Here is a 26,654-nt window from a genome sequence, read left to right as displayed (position 1 = left end):
CGAAGATTAAAGTTTATTGAAGAACAAACAAGTTTTAAATATGTTCAGAACTGTTTCTCAAATGCGCGCCCTTAACTAGATGTGGCACTATCTCACACTGTCACACTCTTCTCTCTCAGTTCTATCCTTGTCTCTCACTATAACTGTCACAACCACTATGTTCGACTTTTACTGCCTCTGTCTGACCCTCGCTCCTCTATCTCCCCATGGTAAACCCCTGGGCTGAGCCTCAAAACCAAGTAGGCTCCGCCTCTGAGCTTTCTCATTGGTCAATCTACATTAACCATTTCCATCCCACTGTACAAACATAATCACAAGGAATGGGCAAACGCCACACCCTCCGATAAGCCTTTTCTCTTTTTCTTTTTTGGCAGAAAGGGAGGATTAAAATAATAATAATTAAACAAATAATAATTAAAAAGGAATCTGGGCTGGGACCATAATAAATTTTTATTATTATTAATTAAATAGCAACTTCTGTCCTGCTTCCAGTTCAGGCCTACTTTTTGCCCTCCCCATTCAAAGTCCATCTTCACCCATCACCCTTTCAGCTACCCTAGACTAGGTCCTCCATGCAGTTCCAGTGTTGGGATTGACTCCCAGTTTGCCTTCCCTCCAAAGTCTTTCCAAACAGGGCATGGGGTTTGGTCTCAGAGCTGCCACAATTTTTATCACTTTCCCAAGGCTGTAGCTACGCTTCAGCACGTTGCAGTGGACACCATCTGCAGGCAGCCAGCCAACCAGGCAGGCAGAGGCAGGTGTAAGGTTTGTGTGCTGGTAACAATTACATCTTGCTCATAATACCGCAATGGCATTTTTATTGGGTTCAGGTGGAAATATGTGCAACTGTTGCTGAGTTCTCCTCTGTGCTTTGTGGTAAAGGTGGCATGTTTAGCAGAATGCCACTCCCAACCTTGAGTGGGGGTGCATTTGCCATACCCCAACTCACCTGGGAAGAGGACTCAAAATGGTTTTACCCTACGGAGGAGTTGGGGAAGGGTCAAGTAGGCCATCAGGCCTATCAGAATGGGGAAGAAGCCAGACATTATATGCTGGCTCCTCCCCAAACACTACACTCTTTTTGTAGCTCCCTCTCTCTCTATGTAGTATGCTTGTTCGAGGACTGAGTAATAATTGTGTGGGTAGCCCCTGATTAGCCTTGAGAACTCTGGGAGCCTTATTCCTGGGGTGGCATTTTTTATTGGTTTAATGGACTTTTAGTCCATGCAGGAAAAGGGAAGAGGGAGGGACTGAGCAAGAGAGGAAGGGGTATAGTTTTGCAAATGGCAGCCCTGGCTTGCAAGAAGGGAATAATTTTATCAGGCTTCTCTCTTGTACTTCCAATCACAATGGTTTTGGGAGGAATTTAAAAAGAACTTATCAGTTGATATCAATTGATCAGGGGTGAAAAAAGACCTCAGTCATTAAAGCTCCCTGACTCCTGCACTTAATGTTTCCAAATTTTGCAGGCTACGTACCTAGGGGCTCGTCTGTGTACAGCAGTAGATTTCTGAGGCAATTTCATAATGATACATTTAATTGACCTCATGGTTAAACTTTCCCCTCAGACAGCATCATCAAGCTCTCATCAAATCAAAAACATCCCTACAATTCCAGTCTGATACTTCCTCTGTTTAAAAATAAACTAAAGAAACAGTGTCCCAGACTCAGATTATAGCTTAGCAGAGATTTAGAAGATATGGCTAAGATTTTCGAAGTTGTGTGACAAATGGATTTATGTGTTCCTTGAGTACAGCTGCCAAGTTTGATGCTTTCAATCTTTTACTATAAATAACTGTTGTGTAATCCATATGTTGTTTTGGTAAAGTTGAAACAATCCACGGCAAATTTTATGGAGGATCAGTATTTTTTATTTTTTTTTAATCTACTGGGGTTTCCTCTATGGCAGGTTAAAATGTCTAAAGAGCTCGACAATCCAACAAACTCTTGAAGCAGTGCACTGATGGGGGCATTACCTTAATCCCTTGGAATTCTCAAATAAATCTGAATCCTAGCCTGCTGGTTTGTCAAAGTATTACGTTTAAGTATTTGGATGCTGCTAAAATTCAAATTCAGAGGGTGTTGAACCTGAAACCTGTGGGATGTCATGTGAATGGATTTAGCTAGTACATCTGCATCCATTTCCAACTAAAATAGTTAAAATTATAGGAAAACCAATAAGACAAAACAGCTAGTCATAGGAGGCCAAAATAGGTCACTACAGACTTCCTCTGAAAGCTTCCAGGTCCAGCTTGAATAGCAGGGCTGTGCAAGACATTTTGCTGCCTGTGGCAAAGAATAAGATGGTTGTCCTATCCACCTACAGAAGCTGGCTGGACTGGCAGCTGAATATTTCAATACTAACCTCTACCACAACTAAGGTCTAGTTGTGGGATGCAGGATGCAGGTCAAGTCAGGGGGCATGCACAACTCGGTCCTCTAACAGAAGGGCACAGCCAGGGACTCAAGGAACAGCCAGGGAGCTGCCACCAATGTCCTCCAGCATCTACCACCTGAGGCAGTCATCTATCTCTGGCCAATGATAGGATGGGTCAAGTTGGATGGTAATTTGAATAATAAGAGAAATTGATTGCTGTGTACCCACAAGCAATGTGCATTTGCCCTCAACTCTGACAATCACTTTCATATAAAACACACTCACACACTCATGAAGGTTCGAGTTCTAATTTTTGAAGCCTAAAATCCTGCTTCAAAGAGAAATATTTGCATTCGATCTTTGAATCAAATCCAAAGTTAGAGAATGTTATTACAGTTTCCTTGAATGTACAGAAACACCATGGCAACCATCTTGGTTTAGAGCTGCCTTTTGCAAAGCTTAAAGTAACAATGTACTACCAGGCAGCATGGAACTTCATCAAAAATCTAATGCAGCAAGTTGGCTGAACAACCCCAGTGACAGATAATGATGTGATTTGTGATGTCATCTCACTTTGTTCATTTTTTATGAACTATTGATTCCATTCTGCTTTGCAGCTCGTTCTCTTTCTTAAGATTTTGTGTTTTCAAAAACTTTGATATGTATCGGTATTTCACAACATAAATTTGGCCATGTAGAGATAACACAGGTAGGTTTACATAATTTTACTACAGATATACAATATACATGTATGCAGAAAGGAGATGATTTGGGTAAATGGAAGCTAACATAGCAGGATATGTTATTATGGGGAAAAAAATACAATTTCCCCTTAAAAAAAAAAAAAGATGGTCTAGGCATCATAATCTAATGAATGCTCACAGAATCTCACTCATGTGCACTCACTTAGATGAGAGCACAAAATAATGAATCACATGATATTTTGTAAGTACTTTTTAAAAATACAAACTTCGTTCATATTCCTAGTAACAGATGACACATAAACATGATAGATCAAAGAAAGAGATATACATAGAGCATTGGATTCTGCCATCAGCATGTCGTTATCTGATGTTTTGACCTTATTAGTCTGTATCAAAGAGGTCTTTAAAAGATGTCAGAAATGTAGATTACACAAACTGATTGCTACAGCAACTTGTTTCATTTAAAATCACCCCAGACAAACAATAATAACGGATATATGTACGTTTAATCTCTTTGGCAGGGAAGTGATTTGTGGAAAGCTTAAATAGATCTTCCATAAATGTTAAACATCCTATTTTAGTGTCTACATTTTTTTTTATCCTCATCAGCTAGTTTAATGCACTCCCACTATAATTTCTATGATTATCCTAGCCTGAGAACACTTTAGAGTACTCAAAAACACTCAGTTTGGACTATCATTATGTGTGGAAAGGAAAGGTATTCTATGCAACGGACCATTTCTTTTAGCTAAACAGCGAACTAATGGTACCATGGAATCCTTCCCTACTATGTTTTGACAAGGAGACATGTTTAATTACAAAGCATCCTGTTATTGACAAAGGGGGTGGGGGTGGAATACCAGCAAAAGTGCATCTCCCTTCAGATGCTAGCTGTTTGCCAACATTCTTGAGACTCGTTTTATTAACTTTTAATAGCAACTCTGTATCATGACATTATAGCATCATTTTTATAAATACCTATATTCTCACTGAAACCGATATGATACATATGGTATTATTTAGGGCAAAATGTTATAACCATGCTAAAACAATATTCAACACAGATTACATGCATGCTTTCTTTCACCTTCAACATTTGGATTTGATATCCCGCTTTATCACTACCCGAAGGAGTCTCAAAGCGGCTAACATTCTCCTTTCCCTTCCTCCCCCACAACAAACACTCTGTGAGGTGAGTGGGGCTGAGAGACTTCAGAGAAGTGTGACTGGCCCAAGGTCACCCAGCAGCTGCATGTGGAGGAGCAGAGACGCGAACCTGGTTCCCCAGATTGCAAGACTACCGCTCTTAACCACACTGGCTCTCAATTTGTAAATAATTTTTGATGTGTCCCATTTTGTTGGAAACATACAATAAGTAAAGTGGACATTTGTACACATTATCAAATTTCCCCATCATTTTACACCAGTGTCATAATAGATCCTTTTAAACACCACCCTCCTTCAAAACATCCTTTTATAACCATCACTTGAATTTATGTGTGTGTTGATCTTTCTTCTGTCCCGCTCCCATCCTAGCTGAATCATTTGGCTGCTTTTGACCTGTTATCACTAAAGAAGCCAAGAACTAGGTATTTTAGAGATGACTCAATGTCTAGATCATAATATGATGACATTCCAACACTGATTGAAAACCACCGGTTAGAAGTTTACCATTCATTCAAGCAGATCTCCTAAGCTTTATTAATGTTTTCATATTCATATGTTTCCAAGAGGACAGAAAATCCCCAAGTTACAATTGCTCACTTTTTTTGAAAAACGAAGTACGTATTAAAAGTTTTAACCTGTGATAGCTTGCATGTTCATGCACAGTGTGAAAGCCTTTCAAAGCAACAGCAATGCTATACTAAGTCTAGCGATCAAGCATCATGAAAGCAATTGCTAAATGCTTAAAAATCAAAAGCCACATGAATTCCCAGGCAGAAGCACACTTGACTGAAAACTGTTTACATTTTTTAGTCTTGTATACAAGATTTTAATTTTGTTACATGTGGAGCTCATGGAAGGCTGGATAGCTTTAAATAGCTGCAAGAGAAGCAACGAATGGTTACCTCAATCTCATATGGGGGAGAGAGAAAATGTGTTTCTCTTAAGGTGCCCCCAGGTTTTAAGCAACTAAATCACTCACCTGAAATGTTAAAGTTGTTTTTGTTTTTAAAAGCTGTCAGTTCACCAGGATTCCTGTGAAGTTTGGGAACAAGTAGAAATGTCCCAGGGGCTATGAATTCCCTGTTGTTGACTAGATTTGCACCTGTCTGAGCTATTTAGACACATGAACCACAATACAACAGCAGGTTTATAACACACTTCAGCCCATCTATTTCCATGGGTTCAATGCAGTGCCTTTTTTTTTAAGAAAAAAAAGGTGCCAGTACTCACCATGAAGGTATTACAGTAAGTGCCACACTTTTAACATTGGGGGGAGGGAGCTGTCAGTACTACGTACCTTTGAGTACCCCCAGAAAAGAAGCACTGATTCAATGCATAATTCTGTGTTGTGTTGTTAACAAGATGTTATAATGGCCACAAATCTTCATTGACCCATGAGCTGTTGGCGCAAACTGGGCCATTTCCTGTTAATAAGCCAGTTCTGTTCTCTAAAACCTTACCATATCTCAATACATTGTTTTCAATACCTATCTGGATTGAAACAGGGGTGAAGGAACAATCTAAATGTCTCAAGAGCCAAATTCACCATGCTTCCCCCCCCTTTTTTAAAAAAAGAACAGTTTAAAATGTTTCAAGCATACACTATTCCTCAGAGGCATTTGTCAATGCATGAAAAATATTAAGCATGGATCGCCAGGACTTTTGTTCATTGCTAACACTACATGTTTAGCATTTGTCTTCTCATACTCATCCCAAGCAGACATTCCTGTGCTTTTATATTTGCACTCATAGGATGGGCAATGAACAAACGGAGTATGTTCTAAAGATCAGGAGAAGATCTAAAAGTCCTAGAAGGTCTGCTTGAGTTGACTGTAAGAATATAGCCTGAAAGACGGTTGTTGCTGCTGTTGAAGATTATGATTAACATTGTCATTTATTTATTTATTAAATTTGTATACTGCCATTTATCTGAAGAGCTCAGGCTGGATCATCAATACAATAAGTAAGTACTGCTGTGCTTAAGCTGACATCTTTGAAAAAGAGCAGATGCTCAAACTATTTATCTGCTTGATTTTAATGCCATTTAAAAAAAATAGTTCATTGTATCATTCAGTTATTTCCCACTCCCCCCTTTTTTCACCTTCTGCCAGGGTCAGACCCTCTTCTTTAATTTCAATCCTTATTTGACTTTAATAACATTTAAACTCCTGTTGAAGGCAATGTGAAAAGCACCCAGATAATTTCAAAGAAAGAATGGATTCTTTAAACCAACACAAAAATGAAGATTCTTACAGATCCCTGCTCTTTATGCCAAAACTGGAAGCAAGATAGATTGCAAGTAATGCCAGAGTTAAAACAACTGCAACAACTAAGACCTCATTTTGAACAACAATATGGACCAGATGTCACTGCTGCAAAGCCATCATGATGTTCTGTACATATAAATGTTGGAGGTTGTGCACAAGACAGCATTGAAAGAAAAAGAAACAGACCTCAATAGCTGCTGAAGCTTAGGTCTATGTTTCAGAAAAGGAAACAAGCTTGGAACCTCATCCCACCAATCAGCTCCTGCGACCTTTGGTCAGGAAAGAGAAGTGAAGCACTTACCCAAGAGTTGTCATGGTGACAATAGTGTACCAAAAAGAAGCTGGGATGCTGGTGAACTTGCTGGCTGAAGATCCTTTCTCTGCATAAAACATCACAGTAGCAAAGATGATGATTGCCATAGTGAGAGAAAATAGAAGAAAACCAAGCTCTGAGGCACAGCTCTTCAGTGTGTACCCCAGGATTCGCAAGCCTTGGGAATGACGGGAGAACTTGAAAATCCGGAACACCCTGAAAACCCTCAGAGTCACAAAGGCTCCACTGACATCTTCGTTGTCTGTCATCACCAAGCCAATGTAGTACGGCATGATGGCCACCACATCGATGATGCTCATGACACTCCTGATGAACCTGTAGCGACTGGGAGCCGCAAAGAGTCGCATAAGGTATTCAACTGTAAAAATCATAACGCAAGCTGTGTCCAAGCAGAAAAAAGCCATTTCGTACCTTTCTCCACATGGCAGTTCCTTATTGCCAGGGATTGTTCCACATGGTACAGTCTCCACCACATTGGTGATCACAGAGACAGCAATAAAGAAGCCGGTGACATAGTAAAAGACTAAGGCTAAGGTGCTGGTATGGGGGTTCTCAAAGGCTCGCCACATGGTCTGCCGGAAACTCAGAGCTGGCATAGACTCTTGCTTATTTTCGGAGTCACTGTCATCCATCAACCGCTCAGCATTTTCCCGTTTCCTGTCTTTGTACTCTTCATAGCAGCAGTCCCCAATGATATCGGGTAGGATCCCATAAAAGGCAAGCTCCTCATCATATGCTGAGATGCATTCATACCTTGGGTAGTGCAGTTTTCCAGTCCTGTAAAAATTTAAGATACATCTAAAGACATCAGGGTCCCGGTCGAAAAAGTATTCCTTTGTGTCTTCGTTAAAGAAGAACTCTTTTTCTGTGCTGCCAAGCAGAGTGTCAGGGTACCTCTCCAAGGTAGTCCTCCAGGTCTGGAAGCGCCTACCACTCACATTAAGAATGATGAGCTCATCCTGGCGTTTGTTTTTATCCGTTGGGGCCAGTGGCATCGGACAGTTGGCAACTGGCATCCATCCTATGGCAGCTGCTCTGGCAAAGGGCAGCCATGCTGCTACACCCGCAGCCATGATGGATCTGATGGAAGAAGACAGCTCTTCTAAAAACTGCTTGACTTCAGTTCAATTCCATCTACAAATACAATTAAACAAAATTCAGAGTGAGTGGCCACTTTGCCTTTGATGCTATCTTTATAATGATTTAAGACAGTTTCTGCCAACGCGGTGCCCTCTAGATATTTTGGACAGCAACCCCCACCAGCCCCAGCCAGCATGGCCAGTGAAAATGGATGATGGGAGTTTCCTCCAAAACATCTGCATTAGGTTGGGGAAACCTGGTTTAAGTCCCTCACTATTTCTTGGTTAGATGGTAGAGCAAAATGCTTTTGAACGTGCAAACTAGGTGAGGCAGATTATCAGTGGCAACCACTGTACATTAAGTCTACCTGATGACATCTTGAAAAAGACTCCTGCTGCCTTCTTAAAGATTCATAAGGAATTGGTTAGTCATATCCCATGGATAAGCAACCCTCTCTCTCAAAAAGCATACTGCAATCACCTTAACTGGATCCCTGTCAGTTTTGGTACATAGCCTATTTCCAATGGTAGAAAGATTGGAAAGGGGTTTCTTAGCCAGCAAGACAGAAGTAGCCAGCTTTCTGCTGCTCCAGGGATTGGGCTCTCTGTGTTGATTCCACCCCTCCCTCCACCCCCAATAAAAATCCCTAACTGTGATAGCCAAACATTACTGCTTAGAACAATGAATGTTTTAAAGCACTCATGATAATCAGTGTGGAAAAAGTTATGGCATTATTACTGGTAGAATTTTTGAACAGCAAATTATTCCTCATTAAAAGCATTTAAAAGCAGCATCAACACACTAATTTAAATTTGCTTCCTCACAAACAAGCTTCAGATATCATTCCCAGGTGTAAACAATGGGTCCTGATTTAGAAACTCGGAAGTGCAACAAGACATTTCACAAAACGTGTTCCGTATATGGAAAAACTACTCCTAGTTGTTCGTATTCACATTTAGAAGTATGTGGGGTAGCCTATCCTCATGTGACCTGTGTGGTAGTACCCATCACATTGGCATATTCAGTCATCCATATGAATATGCTGTCCAGTAGAACATTCCCCCAACTTTGTAGGTTGCTCAGTTTCCCCAGTTCCTCCGGGAGTGACCTATATGTCAAGCAGACAAAAACCTGGCTGTGCTACTTTTGCCCAATGTTGTAAGATCCAGTTCAGCTTTGCATATGCAGAACAGTTGTTCCACTAGCACAACTTTTTCGTCATGCATGTAAAGTAATTTCTGGAGGAGATCATATATGATCACTCCAAATATAGCTGTCGGAAGGGTCTAAAAGTGCTAATTTATTTTACTGGATGACTCCTCAGTAGAGTTATCTGTCACAACTGCAAGACCAAGATTGATTTCTAATAATCACAGTAAGTGCAATGACAGTGCTAATAAAATAGTAGGATATTGTGAGAACTCACTACCAGCAAGTGTTACTATCAGCTGAAAGGTTTATTGAAGTCATACATATTCAGGGGCCACTTCATTATCCAGACAGTGGTCTAGTGGCTGCAGAAACTGATTCCCTCAGTAGAGAGACTGGCATTTGTTGGGCTAATGCTGAATCCTTAGGGATTAGAGAGGGCTATGTGCATACTTATGGTAGGCACTGTTTCCTCTGCCAAGAGAAAATGCACACCTCTCCCTAATCCCTGGGGATTCAGCACTAGCCCACCAGATGCCAGCTTGCCTACCGATTTGCTTACGGTAATAACAGGCATATTAATGATGCGTTACAGGCTACTGCATTATGAATTTCTATTAGAGAAAGCACACATTACCAACAGGGAAAGTCAGGCATAAGCACCATTGAAATCAGTGTGACTCAAAAGCACAGTTATGTGCATATACTTTCAATGCGCTTCAAGTGTGTCTAGCTGGATTGCGCATAGCTTTTTAAGCCATGCATTAGGATAGCTGGACTATCTAAAAAGAACGAGCAGGGTTTTCAATTTTGCCTATTAATGCATTAACAATGAGCATAGTACTTTGTGAAAGTGGCTTGGAAAGATGTTGCATAGGGAGATAGATTATACAATGCAAATATGTGCATGTTTTCTCATAAATAAGTCCCATTGATTTCAAGGGGACTTGCGTGCAAGGCTTTTTGGGTCATATTTATGCATATTTACTCAGAGGTAAGCACAGGAAGGATCTCATCTTTGCAGTATAATGACAACAAAGCATCATTAGAGATACATTTATACCTGCCTGCATAGCAACCAGCTGTAGTGTTGCTTCATATAAACACTGGATTTTTAATTGGTTAATTACTAGCATAGGTGGCTATATGCCATTAATAAAAAGCAAAAGTGTGATCAGTATAAACACTGGATTTTTAATTGGTTAATTACTAGTATAGCTGGCTATATACCATTAATAAAAAGCAAAGGTGTGATCAGGATATGCAGCAATCAAATTTGTTTTATTTTATCTGATTAACAAATTATTCCAGCTAGATATCAGGATGTAAAATGGAAGAACCTCACAAATTCAGAGGATTTTGTCTCTCCATTCACAGCTACCAGATTATTTTCCTAGAAAGAAGGAAGATTCCTATATTTAATTTGATAAATTTTCTCCTTTGGCTTCAATCTACTTTAAAGAAGAGAAACTTACACTAATTATAGTAGACCAGCAGCTAAGCACCCCATTGCTCATTTTCTGGCAATGTTTTTATATGTATAATTTCTCCACTGGCAACTGCCTTTTTTCTTGGTTACCTCAGTACGTCAGACTGGTACAGCATATTAGATATTAGACCACTGTAGTAGGCTAGAGTGGGTTCTTGAAAGAATGGAAATGTTTAAATTTCTGAAAACAGCCATTCTGAGAATGGTGCGTATGTTGTGTACACATGAGTCTTTCTTGATCTTGTGTGAACAAAGTGCACATTATATCAAAATACAACTCTTCAAAAAAGCCAATGAGGGTCTTTCTAACCAAAACACCAAATAATAAAGTACATTGATGACAATACCAGCATGCCTAGGATGAAAATTAATTTTCTAAATCCAAAGAACTAGCTGTTAAAGGGAAGAAAAATGTACTTCACACTGTTGGTGAACGTCCCGATTGCACACTGATTTATGTCATAGTAAGGGTTTGGGTATAAATGACCTTATAAAATCTGCAGCCAAACCCTTTGCTTTCTTTACCTTTCTCTTCCTTTGCATTTACTCTCAGATCTCCAGTGTTTATTTTCAATTATTTAAGTATTTGCATGTCATTTTTCCACCTCACAAACTGCCATAGAAACAGCTGTTTAAAACTTTTAAAATAAGGATAAAACATAAAGAGAAGGTGGGAAGAGGCCAGCCAAAAGGCAGAACCAGTAAAATGGATGTTATCATACAAGCCAATGAAATTAACAGTAAAATTCTATAAAATGGCAGAATTTTTTTAAAAAAACAACCACCCCCAAAACCAGAAGATTACAAAGGAAGCCATTAAAAGACTTGCTGAATAAACTAGCTTCAAGGATTAGTGTTCTGCTCTCCTATATAAGTGAATGGCCACCATTCATTATTACAAAAAAAATAAAATGCTGCATTTGAGCACAGTCCCCAGCCCCCAGCCCCCAGTGCAGGGAATGAGTCATACTGCACCCTTTCAGAGGATTCAGAATACAAATCTGCTTTCCTCCTATATCCTGCCAATCATAATGACGGGCATTTTGCTAGCTAGTATCCAAAGTTCACTACTGGAACTATCCTACAGTGATCCAGGACCTGATATCTTTCTGTCTGGATTGCTACAGTATGTTGTATGTGCGGCTGCCTTTCAAAGCAGCCTGAAAACTGCAAAGCAATTGGGACTGGTTCTTAGGAACATATCATACCAGTACTTTCGAATCTTCTCCAACATGCAGTCCATTTCTAGGTCCAGGTCAAAGAGCTGGCCTTTAATGCCCTTCATTGCTTGGGACCTTGGCATATGAAGAATCACCTCTGTACATGACTATATCCAACCTTAAGATTATGTTCTGACCGCCCATGCCATTTCTGAATGATAGTTCAGTGTTTCAACATTCTTGGTTTTGAAGTTCTGTGGAACGGGGGGAATCAGCTCAAACCCATACTAATCAGGGGTGAGGCAGACAATATGTAATATAAATCATAATACAACAACCACCTGGAAGACTGAGGAATCAGAGTTACAGTGTGCACATTCAGGGTAACTTTCTAGATTTTGAGAATGTACCCCACCTGAATCCAAACACCCAGTTTTGAGGGGTGGGGAAAGTTAATACATAAACACATCATGGTATCTCCCTTGAAAGCTATCAGAGTGAGACTGATATGTCCATTCAGAGAATATAATGTTTACTTATTTTATTTATTTCATAAAAGTTATACACCACTTGATTGTAAAAACTCAAAGCGGTTTATAAAGGAAGAACAGGCTCTACCCAGTGTCCATTTTCAAGAGGGGCAGGGGTAATTGATGCCTTACAAACAATAAAAATGCACAGGATAAATTCCTAAGAGAGATGATGTCAGAATTTTCAGATTTGCTTGGTAGTACACAGTGTCCCCGGGTGGCGCTGTGGGTTAAACCACAGAGCCTAGGACTTGCCGATCAGAAGGTCGGCAGTTCAAATCCCCGTAGCGGGGTGAGCTCCTGTTGCTCAATCCCTGCTCCTGCCAACCTAGCAGTTCGAAAGCACATCAAAGTGCAAATAGATAAATAGGTACCACTCTGACGGGAAGGTAAACAGCATTACCGTGAACTGCTCTGGTTCACCAGAAGCAGCTTTGTCATGCTGGCCACATGACCCGGAAGCTGTACGCCGGCTCCCTCTGCCAATAAAGAGAGATGAGTGCCGCAACCCCAGAGTTGGTCATGACTGGACCTAATGGTCAGGGGTCCCTTTACCTTTACCTTTACCTTACACAGTGTCCCCACCACTACCAACATCCTGTTCAAGAGGCTAGCTTTAACACAGCTGCAAGTTGGTTGATAATATTCCGGCCTTTTGTTCATTGACAGAACAAAGTCATAAATAGATCCCAATAAGTCAGTGCTGAAAGCAGCTTGCAATACTTTTGATGCCAGTCACAGCTTTTCCATCTGCCTGGGCATTTTACCGTAGCCCTACTGCATCCTTAGTTGCTGCCTTTTAATATTGTTTTATGATTGTACTTTATTGCTTTTATTGTATTTTATGGCCGTATGGCCATTTTTGGTTACCTTTATTGTTCACCACCCTTTTATCAATTTATCAGTTTATCAATACCTCAATGAATAAATGAAATGAAATAAACAGAAAGGTACAGAATACCATTATGTTGCTCTAGAAGGCGGTTCCACGCACTGAGCTGAGAGTACAGGCAAACCCTGATGAGAGCTCTGGCAAAACATACAATTCACTTTAATCCCTGCAAGAAGTAGCATCTATGGACACAGAACAGGACTCAGAAGTCATATATTTCTGAACCTACTGCAGATTCCCTGATTTAATATGAAACAAATTTTAATGGGAAACTCCAAGAAATAATCAAACCTTAATTTAAGTCAATTCCTAGGTTCACAGTATTAGACTCAATGTCATTTCAGTATATTGGTCTATAATGGACATGTCTATGAATAAAGCAGGAGCTGGTGAAGCATGTACTTCATACACGGTTCTCCCCTGCTGATGGACAGATACTGATGGTAGAACAGAATGTAAAACTTCCAACATTCTTCCACAACCAAAATTGAAAAGAAGAAAGGGCAGGAGATATGTTACCAACAAAGAATTTTGTGATGCTCATGGGCTTGAGCTTCTGCAAAACGTACTGGGTTGTATCCCATGGTGCCCTTTGCCCTGATGGAATGCACTTCAACCCCCCCAAAAAAATTGCTCCAGGGGGTTGGGGAGACCCTTTAGATCAAAGAGCCTCATCAGTGCAAGGGAGACCATTGGCTACACTCTGCTGTTACTGGTTGACATTTGTTCCCTGGCGGCAGTTTCTTCCAATGAGCAAAGAAATGTTGCATTGAGACTTACATCAGAAGATGGTATGAGGGTATAGTTATTGGAACCAGTTAAAGAAACTGAACATAGAACCATCACATGATCTGCTACTTTCCCATGACATCAATGAAAGCCAATTATTTAAAAAATGTGTGATTTCCTATAAGTTACCCTCTTGATACATGGCCACTTATTTTTAGTAGCTCTGGAGAAGATTCTGATAACATTCAGGGATTGCATCAAACTACTCGGGGCTCACATGGCTAAGCAATTTTAATGGGAAAAGTAATATGAAACACAGGCTGCTCAACAGAGACTTTTAGAGAATACTGGATGGGCATAGAACAATGCTGGATTTATGTGGTAATTGTGTGACTGAAACTGAGTTTTTCTCAAAATTCCTTAGAGGCATCAGAATCTACAATTGCGTAATGTAGATCTTTGTTATAAATTCCAGCACTGTGTGCATGGCCACTCCACAATGTTGCCAAAGGCACTCCTAATGTGTCCCATAAAGCATTACTTAAGACACTAATAGATCATAAATGGGTTACACATTTTAAAACCACTTTTTAAAAAAGAAAAGAAAAAGAGCCTTCTGGGTCTGTATGCTTACTCTGAAACTGTAAACTCTAGCTATCTGCACAAGAAATTAGAACATTTGAGTGAATTGGAAACATTATGTTGACATGTTATCACTTTGAGCACAATACCATGTATGCTTATTCAAAAGTAAGTCCTGCTGCATTCAATGACACTTACTACCATTCCAAGAACATATGCATAGGACAGCAACCGTATCTATCAATTCCGGGAAGTGCAGACAATTTTCTGATCATGTATGGGCTATTGGCTCAGGCTACATTTCAGAAGTCAATAAGTATTATTATTATTACTACTACTACTCTTTTTCTTGTTGTTGTTACAGTGTGGTATAATTCAGTTGCTTCCAGTAATTTTGGGGAGTATATTTTAGGATATCATTGATACTATGTGGAAGGGCCATGGCTCAGTGGTAGAGCATGTGCTTTACATGCAGAAGGTCCCAGGTTCAATTCCCGGCACCTCCAGGAAACCTTGAAGAGCTGCTGCCAATCAGTGCAAACAGTTAGCTAGATAGACCAATGGTCTGAGCCAGTACAAGGCATCTTCTTATGTTCCTAACAGTGAATTATTTCAATTTATATCTAGGGGTTGCTTCAATGTGGGATAAAGATAGAACTGAAAAGGTGGCATGCAAAAGCATAAAATATATAATTGGTATGAAACATTGATCTATGTACGTGTATCACTCAGTGTTTTATTACTCGGTAGTTTGCAGATGAAGGGCTGTGAACGACTGCTGTTGAAAAGTTATATGCTTGAAGTAAAGTGAGAGCAGAGGAAAAGCCTTGTCAGTGGTGTTTGATCTGTAATGGCTGTTTCACACATACAAGTCATTATGTGACACTGCAGTTATTGACCATTCAACATATAGGCATACATTCAGCCTTAGTTCCATTGACAGAACTTACTTCCCAGGGGATGCAAAAACTATGTATTTGTATTGCCAACAAATACTAATAAGGAAGCAAAGTTAATTAATTAATCAAATCCAACTGTTGATCTTGATCTTTCCTAGGCTCCACCCCCACCCCACCCCCCAAAAGTAAAGGCTTGAGAGGAAAGACTGCACACAGTATTTTATGTAGCAACAGGTTAATGTGTGGAAAGGTATAGAAAAACCTCTCTTCACATACAGAAACACAAATGCATATAGCATTTACAATAAGAGTATTGTGGGCCATGCAGAATCCATTTAGGAGCAAAGTGCATTCTGCAAAAGTACCCCCCCCCCCACCATCACACACTGTTGAAGACAATAGTTCACTTGTTACCATTTCAATTAAACATATACAAACATGAATTGTAAACTCCACACTGGAGCAATACCTTTATTAGACCAACCAAGACGTCACAAAATAGTGGCAAACTTTTGAGTTTGCCAGAACTCTTTATCAGGTGAGATGTTACACATAGTGGGCGTGTGATCGGGTTAGGGGATGACAAAACTCAAAAAAGAACAGCAAAAAATTCCACATCCCCTCGTCCCCTCCTTTGTGTAAGACATTTCCTGAGGAAGAGTTCTAGACAACCCCCTTCTCACAATCTGGTAACTTTTTAAATAGTTCTAATAAAGCATTGCCTCAATGTGGATTTTGAAGTGTTCAACCCCCCTCTTGAACTAACTGGTGTTTTTTTTAGACATTTTTTTTATTCTAAAAAACTAAGCATATTACACACTAGACAGAGATGTCTTGACAGTATCTTTTACTTGGCAGTCTACTGATGGTATTTCGACTAGAGGAGATTGTGTGCATGGTATGACCCTTTAGACTGAAACCAAATGTCAACAGACTGTGGAAGCAAACAGACTGTGTTTTCTCTAGGTAAGTGCCATGCCACCCAAAGGGTGCAAAGAAAATGGTAATCCAAGGCTTTTCTGCTCTCTCAGAAAGATCTGCTCTTTCCAGCCACTCCAGCCATCCTTCCACATGTAGAAATAAAGCTTGTTTGAGCTATGTCTTGCTTTATTGACAATAATTTTATTTTAACTTTGAACATTCACATCCACACTCCTTTCTGGGATCAATAGTGCACTGGAGAAAAACTTTATAGAACCACATATTTATTCCTGTTCATTCAGGGGGAAAAGGACATAAATGATGGACTTTCATCTCATTAACTTCTAACACCATATCAATATTTCTGGGTGTCACTGATCATCCCTAGTTAGACTTGTTTTAAGAAACTTATCTGTAGAAGCAGATAAAAAGCAGGGAAGGCTGACAAACAGAATAATGCAAGTTTCATGGAATTATAAGAGCAGGGAGAAAAGCTGGTATTCTGAATACTAGTGTTTCCTTTTTAAAAAGTCCTTTTTATGTGGGTCAGGTTCCAGTTTCAATGATCTTTTCATTTAAAATGCAAACTATGCTCAGATGAGATTTCTACACCCTCTCTCAATTAGATCTCCTCCTCCACATTCTCCCATGGTAGATAATAAAACTTCTTGCAAAAGATTTCCTCTCTCTCTTCTCTAGCAAATGTACTCAGTGAAAGCAAATCTTAGAGCAACAGGATAGAGACATGCAAACTTCATTAATCCAGCCTCCCCCCACCCCAGCACATGCATAAAGCCAACTTACCTTGATTTTTTTTTAATCACCCACACAATAGATGGAAAACCACACATACAAAATGATCATGGAACAAATGAAGACCAGTCCTTTTGGCTGAATGTGAATCACCTTCCCTAAGTCGGAGCTCTCCACATGCAGTTTGGAGGAATCAGGCAATACCAGCAGAGGGAAAGTAGAGAAAGAGGTGACTAAACGGCTTATCTTGTTATTGCTGAGCCTGGTAAGCTCCTGGGTTGACAAGATGCACTTGCAACCGTCCACCTTTAAGTCCAGCTTGGAGTTTTGCTCTTGCCTGATCAGTCCTATCCAAGCACTCAAACTTTTCCCTCATTTGCTGGTGAAGAGTGGGGGACCAGAATGTCTCTCTTGGAAGGTAGCTAGGAAAGCAAGGTTCTGAAGGGAGAGACTGTGTGCAGTGAGAGACAGACACCAATACATGAAGTTATTCATCTGCAGGCATGGCTTGACATGGAAGGGCGATGTGGCACAGGTGAGGAAACTAAGTTACCTGTTGGAGGCTCTCCACTTAGATAAGCAGGCACCGTTTCTCAAGTACGTCTTGCAGCCAAAGTTGCTGATGCTCATTTTTTTCTTCCTTTCTAAAAGAAAGCTCTTTCCTTCAGCTCCTATGCAGCTCTATGATTTCTGGTTCTCATCCCTTCGGATTTCCATGTATGCACATCCCTCCCAACAAACACGTTGAAATTCTATACTCAATTACCTGTGAGTAAGTCCCACTGAACTCAATGGGGCTTACTCCTCAATACCCGCGTATAGGATTACCCTGCGCCTTTCCTTCATCCCGTTTTGGGTCAAGTCCGATTTTGCATTTTGCCTTCCCACCTTTGCCTAAATCTCCAAATCCGAGCGCTCTTGCCTTTCGGAGTTAAAAGAAGCCTCAAGGAAGTGACTGATGGGCTACAGCGGGGCTTAGTGACTTCGGTAAAGTAATACAAATGCATACATACATGGAATACAGGCGCTCAGCTGCTTTCCCCGGCGTGCGTCATCTCATTCGGAGATTCAGATTATACTTAAGCAGTGTGTGTGTGTGTGTGTGTGTGTGTGTAGGAGTTCAGCGGAATGAGCTGATCTGTGCTTTGGAAGCAAAAGGAGAGAGAGGGGGGGACAAAACGGCAGAGAAAGGGAAAGAGCACCGAGGGAAAGAGAGAAGTGTTCCTTAGCATCTCATCTCTCTCTTTTTGGTCACAGTTCCCAAAAGCACCCACCGTCCAAAATTCAGGTAAGGACTTAAGAGGAGAGAGAAGCAGAAACTCGTGTTTCTGACGGGCTGCAAGGAAATTCATCTCCGCCCCCACGCCCGCCGCACCCCCTCTTTTTTCCTCTCCCCCACACGCAGACACACACGCACTCCTCGAGTGCTCCTTACTTTACCTCCTGGGCGAGGAGCTCCCTTGCCATGCCATGCCATCCTCTTCGCGGGTGCCTGTTCAGCAGCTGGGCTGAGGAGGTTGCCATCCAGATGCTGAAGGCGCTTACTCTAGCTGCTCGGACTGGGGAGGGCGGGTCCAGGGAGGAGGAGGCGCTTGCCAAGGGCGCGCTTAGCCCATCAGCTCAGCAGGCGCACGGAGAGGGCGCAGGAGCTGGGTGTGCTGCTGATGCGAATGCGCGCGGACGTCGCCTCCCATCCTCGTGTTCCGCTGCCGTTTTTGGTTACCTCCCTGCCCGGTTCTCGTTCAGCAGACAGATGGCGCAGTCCCACCAGGCTTGCACCAGTCGACGTGTGGCCGAGCCCTGATGTCCACGCTCCACAAGTCCACGGGCAGGAGCGACGGGCATTCAGCACCACGAGAGCGGTGGACAGCTCCTCGCGTCCCACAGGCTTCCTTCCTCCGTCGCTCCCGGCAAGTCCGCCTCGCGGCCGTTTCCTTTTCTCCCAAATGCCTGTTGCTATTTGGAAAGGGCTACCCCTACGAGGGTGGATCAGGAGCGATCGAGGAAACAGATCGAGATCTGCAGGCATAGATCGCTAGACGGGTATCTGACTCTGGCCTTAATGGAGGAGACCAAGTTCAGCGAGTAAAGCCTGACCCTAGAACTCCCAGGCAATAACATTTTGTCTCTCCGGGAATGGGAAGCCAGTGGGCATCGAGATATTACTGGACTCCAGCTCCCACCATCCATACCCAGCATTGTCAATGGCCAGGGATGATGGGAGTTGCAGTACAACAAACATAAGGAGTGCCACAGGTTCCCCCACCTGTCCTCTAGGCCGGTATAAGCTGTTCTCTGGGATAGGGAACATTGAGCAAAAAGTTTAATAGCATTTTCTGCAATTTTAAGACGAAAGCAACCACTTAGGTAGGGGGTTCATGTAGCATCTTCCACATGCCAAATGGGATTTGAACTTTTGCACTGATATGGCAAAACAGAGCAACAGATGACTGTAGATGAGGAAAACCAAAGGAATAGCCTTTGAGATGCAGCGATGAGGTTTGTGACAAAGGTTTGCCAGACACTCACTTCTCACCAGCAGATGTCAGTCAAGATGAGGATACTCTAAGACATTCGAGAAGGTAGTCTGCCTTCTTCTGTTCATATCCAAGTGGCAGCTGCATGTATTATTGGATGGCAAATAATGGAGAAGTAACACCTTCCTTGTCCTCTTGCCAAATTCAGAGCACTTGGTGATTTAATCATAGTCTACACTGAAGAAGATGACAGTGCAAATGCACAGAACAAATTCTGCCCCTCCACATGCTGCAAGTCATTCACACAGTCAAACTGACATATCATGAGTGGTGGGTTGAGTGGATCTGTGCCACTTCTGCAACATTTAATTGATGCCTCTGATTAATCAATTAAAATCTTTATAACTGACTAAAGAAAAGGCAACTCTGATTCACTGGGAAACACATTTTCTTTCTTTTGTTTTCTTTAAGCCCCCCCCCCCCCCATGTAAGTACTTAGTGCTTGCCTTCTGCAGTTCTTATATCTTAAAGGATAATTCTCTCACACAATGGGAAATGCCTCTTCCAATATGGTGCTGCACCATTTAGAAACAAAGAAATAGTTCTTCCCCTAGAAGTGATTTTTTTTTTTTTAAAAAAAAGCTAAATTATGTAGATTTAAATGATTCATTTAATACTATTCAGTGTTTGGATGTGGAAACAGACTGGAAAAGGGCCAACAAACAGAAGCTGAATCCATATAAGATGGGAAGATTTTGGGTGGATGATTCGTATGACCAGGGAACTGATACTCATTCTGTGCTACAAAAATGAGAAATCACTGTCCTTCCTGATGAAAATTCTCATCAACCCCAGCCAACATAGTCAATGGTTACGGATTATAGGAGCTTCAGTCCAACAACATCTGGTCCTGTTGCACTATAAAGGGTCACATTCCCCTGGCATCTTCTTTGGCGATCACTTGTAGCCAAGTAAGATTGTCTTCCATAAACGCGGTCTTAACAGTGAGTCCGTAAGTGACTGTGAAAGCCAATTCTGGATCCACACGTGCTTCCACAGTGGGGACGTTGGTTTCTGGGCGGGAGTTGATCATGGTATGGATTTGCCAAGTGTGCCTTCCTCTTAGCACATTTCTCTCTTGCGTCCTGAGTTCAAGTGTCTTCAAAGCCCATGGCACCTTTGGTAAAGGCTGTTCTCCAACTGGAGTGCTTGCAGGCCAGTGTTTCCCAGTTGTCAGTGTTTATACTACATTATTTTAGGTTTGCCTTGAGAGAGTCTTTAAACCTCTTTTGTTGACCACAAGCATTATGCTTTCCATTTTTAAGTTCACAATGGAGTAGTTGCTTTGGAAGACGATCATCAGGCATCCGCACAACATGACTAGTCCAATGAAGTTGATGTTGAAGAATCATTGCTTCAACACTGGTGACTATCAGTATTGACGGCATTTCCAAGAAACATTTTTTTAAATAAAAAAATAACCATTAAATCTCATCTCTTTCTTCCACAACCAAAAGCAGCATGGAATTAGCATTGCATTTACCAGAATGAGAAAGCTGGCACAGTGCAGAGAAGCATGCAGAAGATGTAGCATTTAATGTAAATAGGGCCCCCAGGGAATAGGGATTTCCTACTAAGAAATCCAATCACTTTCTCCATGACCTGAAGCAGTATGTGTGGTGGGGATGATTACCTATGCCAGATGTTATGGGACACCAATTCCCATCAGTTCCAGCCACATGGCCAGTTCTCAGGATGGTGGGAGCTGCAGTTCTACAACATCAGGAGAATAATAGATTCCCCATCTGTGTTTCTAATATCTGCAAATACAAAAAAAACCATGTATTTCTTCCTGAACTACTTTACTTGCATGGGCTAAGAGCCCTAGGAAAGTTGTGCAATAATCAGAGGACTAGTATTTTTTAAAATAAATCAGATAACTGAAGAATTTACACTTGCAGACTAATATGAAAAATAATTGTAGCAAGAAAGTAAAGGTTAATAACACTTTGGTAAACATATACTATTTCTCTAAAATTGTGTCTGTATGTAATAATGAGTAACTTCTTATAAAATAAGCTGGCTTTGTTGATAACACTATTCATTATTTTCCTAAGGGACAAATGGAATTTCCCATCATAGGCTATATATATCCTGGCAACTACCTGTAAATTAAACATTACTTTTAGGCAGTGCTTTTTTCTGGGGGTACTCAAGTGTACACAGTACTGGCATCTTTTTTCCCCTAGAAGAAAAGCACTGCTTTTAGGCCCACAAGTTCTGTTTCATTCTTTAGGTATCTGAATAAGATTTTCTTTGGAACTGTGACATTCTGTAATTTGAAACATTAGAGATAATATTTCTTTCAAGACTTCATTGATATTTGGACATAATGAACAGAATACAAAGAGTGGCACCTCAACACATATTTTGTGCATTTGAATAAATGATTCTCTATTAAATAGTGTTCAACACCATTGGTAAATTATTTTTTAAAATACATTTTCCTTTATATTAGCACTGATTATATTCCAAGGTCAAAGGACTACTACCTTGGTGGCCACATTGCGACCATTACCACAATGGTTAGAGCTGAATTGGATTAAAAAAAAAAGGAGAAAGGAGAAAGTAATGGTGCAGATGAGCTAGTGATAGACAGTCAGTAGTCCAAAGAGAGCAAGAGAAAGAAAAGGTCAAAGAAAATAGGCATCACCAGTGTAGGGTAGCCATTTATCCTGATTTACAGAGGAGAGTCCCTTATCTGAGTGGCTGTCAGAGGATAGTTCTCTGTTTGAAGCCATTTGAATGTGTGCCTTGTCCAAATGCTGTTTAAAGGTAAAAAGAAAAAGAAAAACCCTAAGAAGGGAGAACAAGAGTCTTGAAGCTGCTCAAGAATAGTTGGCATCTGGGCAGCAGACTGAATAGGGACACTGGTCATCTGGTCACAGTCGTAGTCCTCCCCTTCTCTTTATAGGAAGCTCTTCTAAATATGCATCTATATATGGAAAATAGCATATGTGAATTTCATGCAAATACTGTTTTGTGTATCTGCTTTTCTTGCAATGTATAACTGACCACTCTAGTCCAGAACCAGCTGGTTGGGAAAGGAATCTGGGTCTAGCAGACACACACACAGAGAGACGCACACATACCCTCCTACCTCTTCATGTCATTTTGAAACCAGTGTGCTAGCTATCAAATGTTTCTCACAATCTTCTGTAGAAACATTCACTTTTCTAGAGCTGCCTTCTATTGCTAGCAGGTGAGAGCCCACAGTTGAAATATAAAGATGTCAAAGTCCCCTAGAGATGGAAATGAGTTTACTTTCACTCATAATGTCATCCTCCAATAAAATGTCCCAGCTCTACTCTTGTTTTCTCTGTGCTTTAACCTCTTCTCTCTAACATCTGTGGCCTGGCTGTGATTTTTCAGCAGCTGTTCCCTTGTGACATGTCCCTCTTTTAACTTTCTTTTTCCATTAGAAAAGCTAATCTGGGAGTTCTTTGCTCCTGCTCCCAATTCTGTACATTTAAATAGAAAATAAAAACCACAACCAGGTGGCTGGGCAGCAGAGCTAGGACCAAGAAAAGGTGCACTATTCACCATCTCTCTTATTCGCTTTTTCACTGGCCTTAGTCCTTGATGTGGCATGTCATTTAATAGTCTTCAGACCTAAAGTACAACCAACAGCACTTAATCTAGCTGTGTATTTTAAATACAGGTTGTTGTTGTGGTGGTGGTTGTTATATATTTTATAACTCACCTTGTTACATTACAGGTGCTCAATGCATCTTATAGATAAAAGGTAGATTATGTAGATAAAGTCTAGGCTGCACTCCTCAGATCACTGAATCTAGAACAGGTCAGTGGAGTTATCTAGTACACTAAATTCAGAACAAAGTTGGAAAATGACAATGTAATAGAGAAGCAGCCTATAGATCAGGATCCAGAACTGTTTTGGCATGTCTAAGGGGTTGGGCATGGCTAGTAGGATATTTGACTTTCTACCTTTGTGTGAAAGAACCCCATGCCATATCACAGTATTGCTCTTGAAGTTCCTTTCCATTGCAAAAACTGTCCAGCATGCATGGAGAATAGATTTTTGAGAAACGAAAGTCCAAACTGTCCTTGGGTGTGTGGAACATGTTGTGTTTTGGGGGTGGGGAGGTGTCCAGGTCATTGTAATGTAGCTGCTGCATCAAAGCCAACATAATTGGTCTAGGGCAGCCTTTCTCTACCTGAGGCACCCTCAATATTCAGAGAAGAGTGTGGTTGGTATCAGGCAATCATAGCCAGTAATGGCAGTTTTGGGGCAAATAGATTGGGTCACAGCCATTTCAGTTAATAGCTGTCCCATTTTATTTTATTTTAATCTTATGTGGAGTGCTTTTCAAAACCTTTGCAGTTAGCAAAAAAGAGAGATTACAATATATCTAATATATGTACAGTAGCAACTTAATAACATACATCAAGAACAAACCATTTTAATGATTATGACAATATGCATGCATGCTTTAAAGTTTTACTTAATTTACATAATCCCAAAGCCAACTCACGTCAACCTTTTGCCCATTTGCAACCTGATTATGAGATACGTTTCCCACTGGAATTCTGAGGCTTTACATCTGACTCCTATGGAAAATACTGAATGATAATTGGTCCAGCAAGACCCAAATATTCTCTAGGATGGCCACAGAGAAAGTTTTAGAATAATTAAACACTAGAGCTGAGGTTTCATTGAAATGCTTATCTTTCCTGAATGTTAGATTTCAGATGAAAATCTGCCTGGTTCACCATACCTTGACTATTTGGAAACTGCCTTAGTAATATATTATAACACTTTAATAATATAGCATTCTCATAATAAACAGCTAATAAACCAGAGTTGACCTTTACTTTTTCTTTGTATTAGTTTCCACACCTCTTTATGGCTGAGAGGAATTCTAAGCACAGCACTTTGGTGAACAGGGTCAGGTTGCAGGAAACTGAATCTGGTGTAAATAAAGAACATAAGAACTTCTAGATCAGGACAAAGGTCTATCTTATTCAGCATCCTCTTCTCACAGTGGCCAAGCAGATGACTCTGAGAAGCCTGCAACAGCACTGCTCCCTCCTTTGATTCTCAGCATCTGGTGTTCAGAGGCATACTGCCCCCAGCACTGTAGGTAACACATAGTAATCATGGCTAGTAGCCATTGACAGCCTTAACCTCCATGAATTTGTTTAATTGTCTTTTAAAGCCATCCAAGTTGTTGGCAATCAGTACCTCTTATGGAAGTGAATTCCATAGACTAACTATGTGTTTTGTGAAGAAGCCATTTTCTTTTTTTCTGTCCTGAATCTTCCAGTGTTCAGCTTCATTGGATTGTCCTGAGTTCTAGCATTATGAAAAAGGGAGGAAAATGTGGGACCGCAGCCTTTACAGCTGCATCTCATCATAGCAAGCATGATGACAGTGTTGGGACATGATTCTCAAGAGATATAAAATGCGGTTACTGATGTGTTTTGCCTTTGATCTGAATCAATTCTTTGGGATGGTGTCTTCTTCTTCTTTAAGTGCAATCTGTTAGTGTAATCAACCATTTAAAAATTAATCTGATTATACATGGAACCACCATGACAAATGTAATCAGTTATTTTAACATTCCTAGGGAGAATTACCTAGGTTGAATGGCCTTGTCATAATGAAGACATGATGGTTCATAGCAGTGTGGAAACTAAGGAAAGGAGTGAATGTTCCCATGAAGGGGACAGTGGTTCTTTGCTAAGAGTACAAAGAAAGAGGTGACACTATTATTGCATCAATGCCGTGTTCCAGAATACTCTCACGAAAAGCTCACCAGTCTGGACGGCCCCTTAGTCTTCTGCTAGAAGCAGCTGCCTGCTATTTTTCCCTGTTCTTTTGCCCCCATGCTATATAGCAGCAACTTAACTGAAGGTAAACATATCAGCACAGATGCTATTTGACAATGGAATAGACTAGTTTGGAAGGTGGTGGACTCTCTGTCATTGGAGGTTTTTAAACAGAGGTTGGATGTCCATCTGTCAGGGATTCTTTAGCAGTGATTCCTGCACTGCAGTGGGTTGCACTTGATGGCCCTTGGGGGTCCCTACCACCTCTACAATTCTATGATTCTACATTAATTCAAATGCTAGGGCAACAGAGAGAAAAATAAGAACAAACTAGGGACGGGAGGGGGGAATGCACAAGAAGACATTCTGGGAATAGGATTAATCAAGCTGAGATTTCTCTAGCCCTTCCTCAGAGCTTCTTGGGGTGGGGCTTTCAAAGCAACCTGAAGATCCCAGAACTAAAATGACATTTTCATCTGACATTACATTCACGCAGTGTGTCATAAAGGTGCCATGTTGCAGCTGAGAAATCAAACAATGCTGTTCAAATGGCATGTCCCTGGAAGCCCTTCAACACTTTGTTGCTGTCTAACCATATTTCTAATCTCCCTCTAACCAACGTGGCTATTCCTCAAAAGTAAATATAAACCGAAAGTCTACGGTATTTATATCTGTTGCCCTATAAATCTGATAACACCTATCTATCTTTTCCCTTCCAATAAGCAAGTAGTGCTAAGCCTGAGGCATGCCAGAACATGGACTTCAAATAAGTGGTAGGCTTGTCTGTCTGTCTAATGTATATATTTTATCGCTGTTACAGCAGTAGCCCTGAAAGTGACAGAAAGCAGTCCTTGATCAAGGAGCTGAGAAATACATCCTGGCTGTATATTTTCTCCTTGTGATAAGACAGCTTACTCCTTCGGGATGCCTTGACAGCTTCCCCAGCCCATTCTTCAAGGCACTGTGCCTCAGCCTGTTCAGGTTACAGTTCTCAGATTAGACTTTGGTCGTATAGATATATTTTTGACCATGGCTATTTGAACTTTTATTTGCATTAGCCTGCAGGGGCATGAACCAAGTTTGAGTCTTGCTGTGTTAAAGAAGCAGTAGTACATCAGGGCCAAGCCACAGTTCATGCTGGGCCACATGGCTGTCTGCCACTTAAATTTAGCATAGAAATTGTAAAATGCATGGTGCAGAAGGACAGAGCCTGTGCTTTCCATACAGAAGGTCTCCGGTTCTATCCCTAGCATCTCCAGGGAAGACTGGGAAAGATTTTCTATCTGAAATC

At 40.9% G+C, this 26,654-nt stretch overlaps 1 protein-coding gene across 6 annotated transcripts in view; it reads right to left on the bottom strand.

Annotated features, from left to right (window-relative positions):
• The window catches only part of KCND3 (potassium voltage-gated channel subfamily D member 3), a 267,155-nt gene extending 248,195 nt beyond the window's left edge, over window positions 1-18,960 (bottom strand). Inside the window, exons 1-2 of one of the 6 annotated variants that reach the window (XM_081009840.1) lie at window positions 18,474-18,960; window positions 6,817-7,983 (exon numbers count right to left, since the gene is read on the bottom strand). In XM_081009840.1, coding sequence (XP_080865966.1) covers window positions 6,817-7,922 — 1,106 coding nt within the window. In that variant the 5' untranslated portion in view covers window positions 7,923-7,983; window positions 18,474-18,960. Of the gene's footprint in view, window positions 1-6,816; window positions 7,984-17,586; window positions 18,015-18,046; window positions 18,150-18,473 lie in introns of those variants that run through there. The other 5 variants (XM_081009837.1, XM_081009842.1, XM_081009841.1 and 2 more) reach the window with 5 other exon arrangements.
• Between the last annotated feature and the right edge of the window lie 7,694 nt (window positions 18,961-26,654).

The sequence above is a fragment of the Podarcis pityusensis genome (genome assembly GCF_964106645.2).
Source record: "Podarcis pityusensis genome assembly, chromosome: 6".
NCBI classification, from domain to species: Eukaryota; Metazoa; Chordata; class Lepidosauria; order Squamata; family Lacertidae; genus Podarcis; species Podarcis pityusensis.
This window is presented reverse-complemented; position numbering and strand designations above follow the sequence as displayed.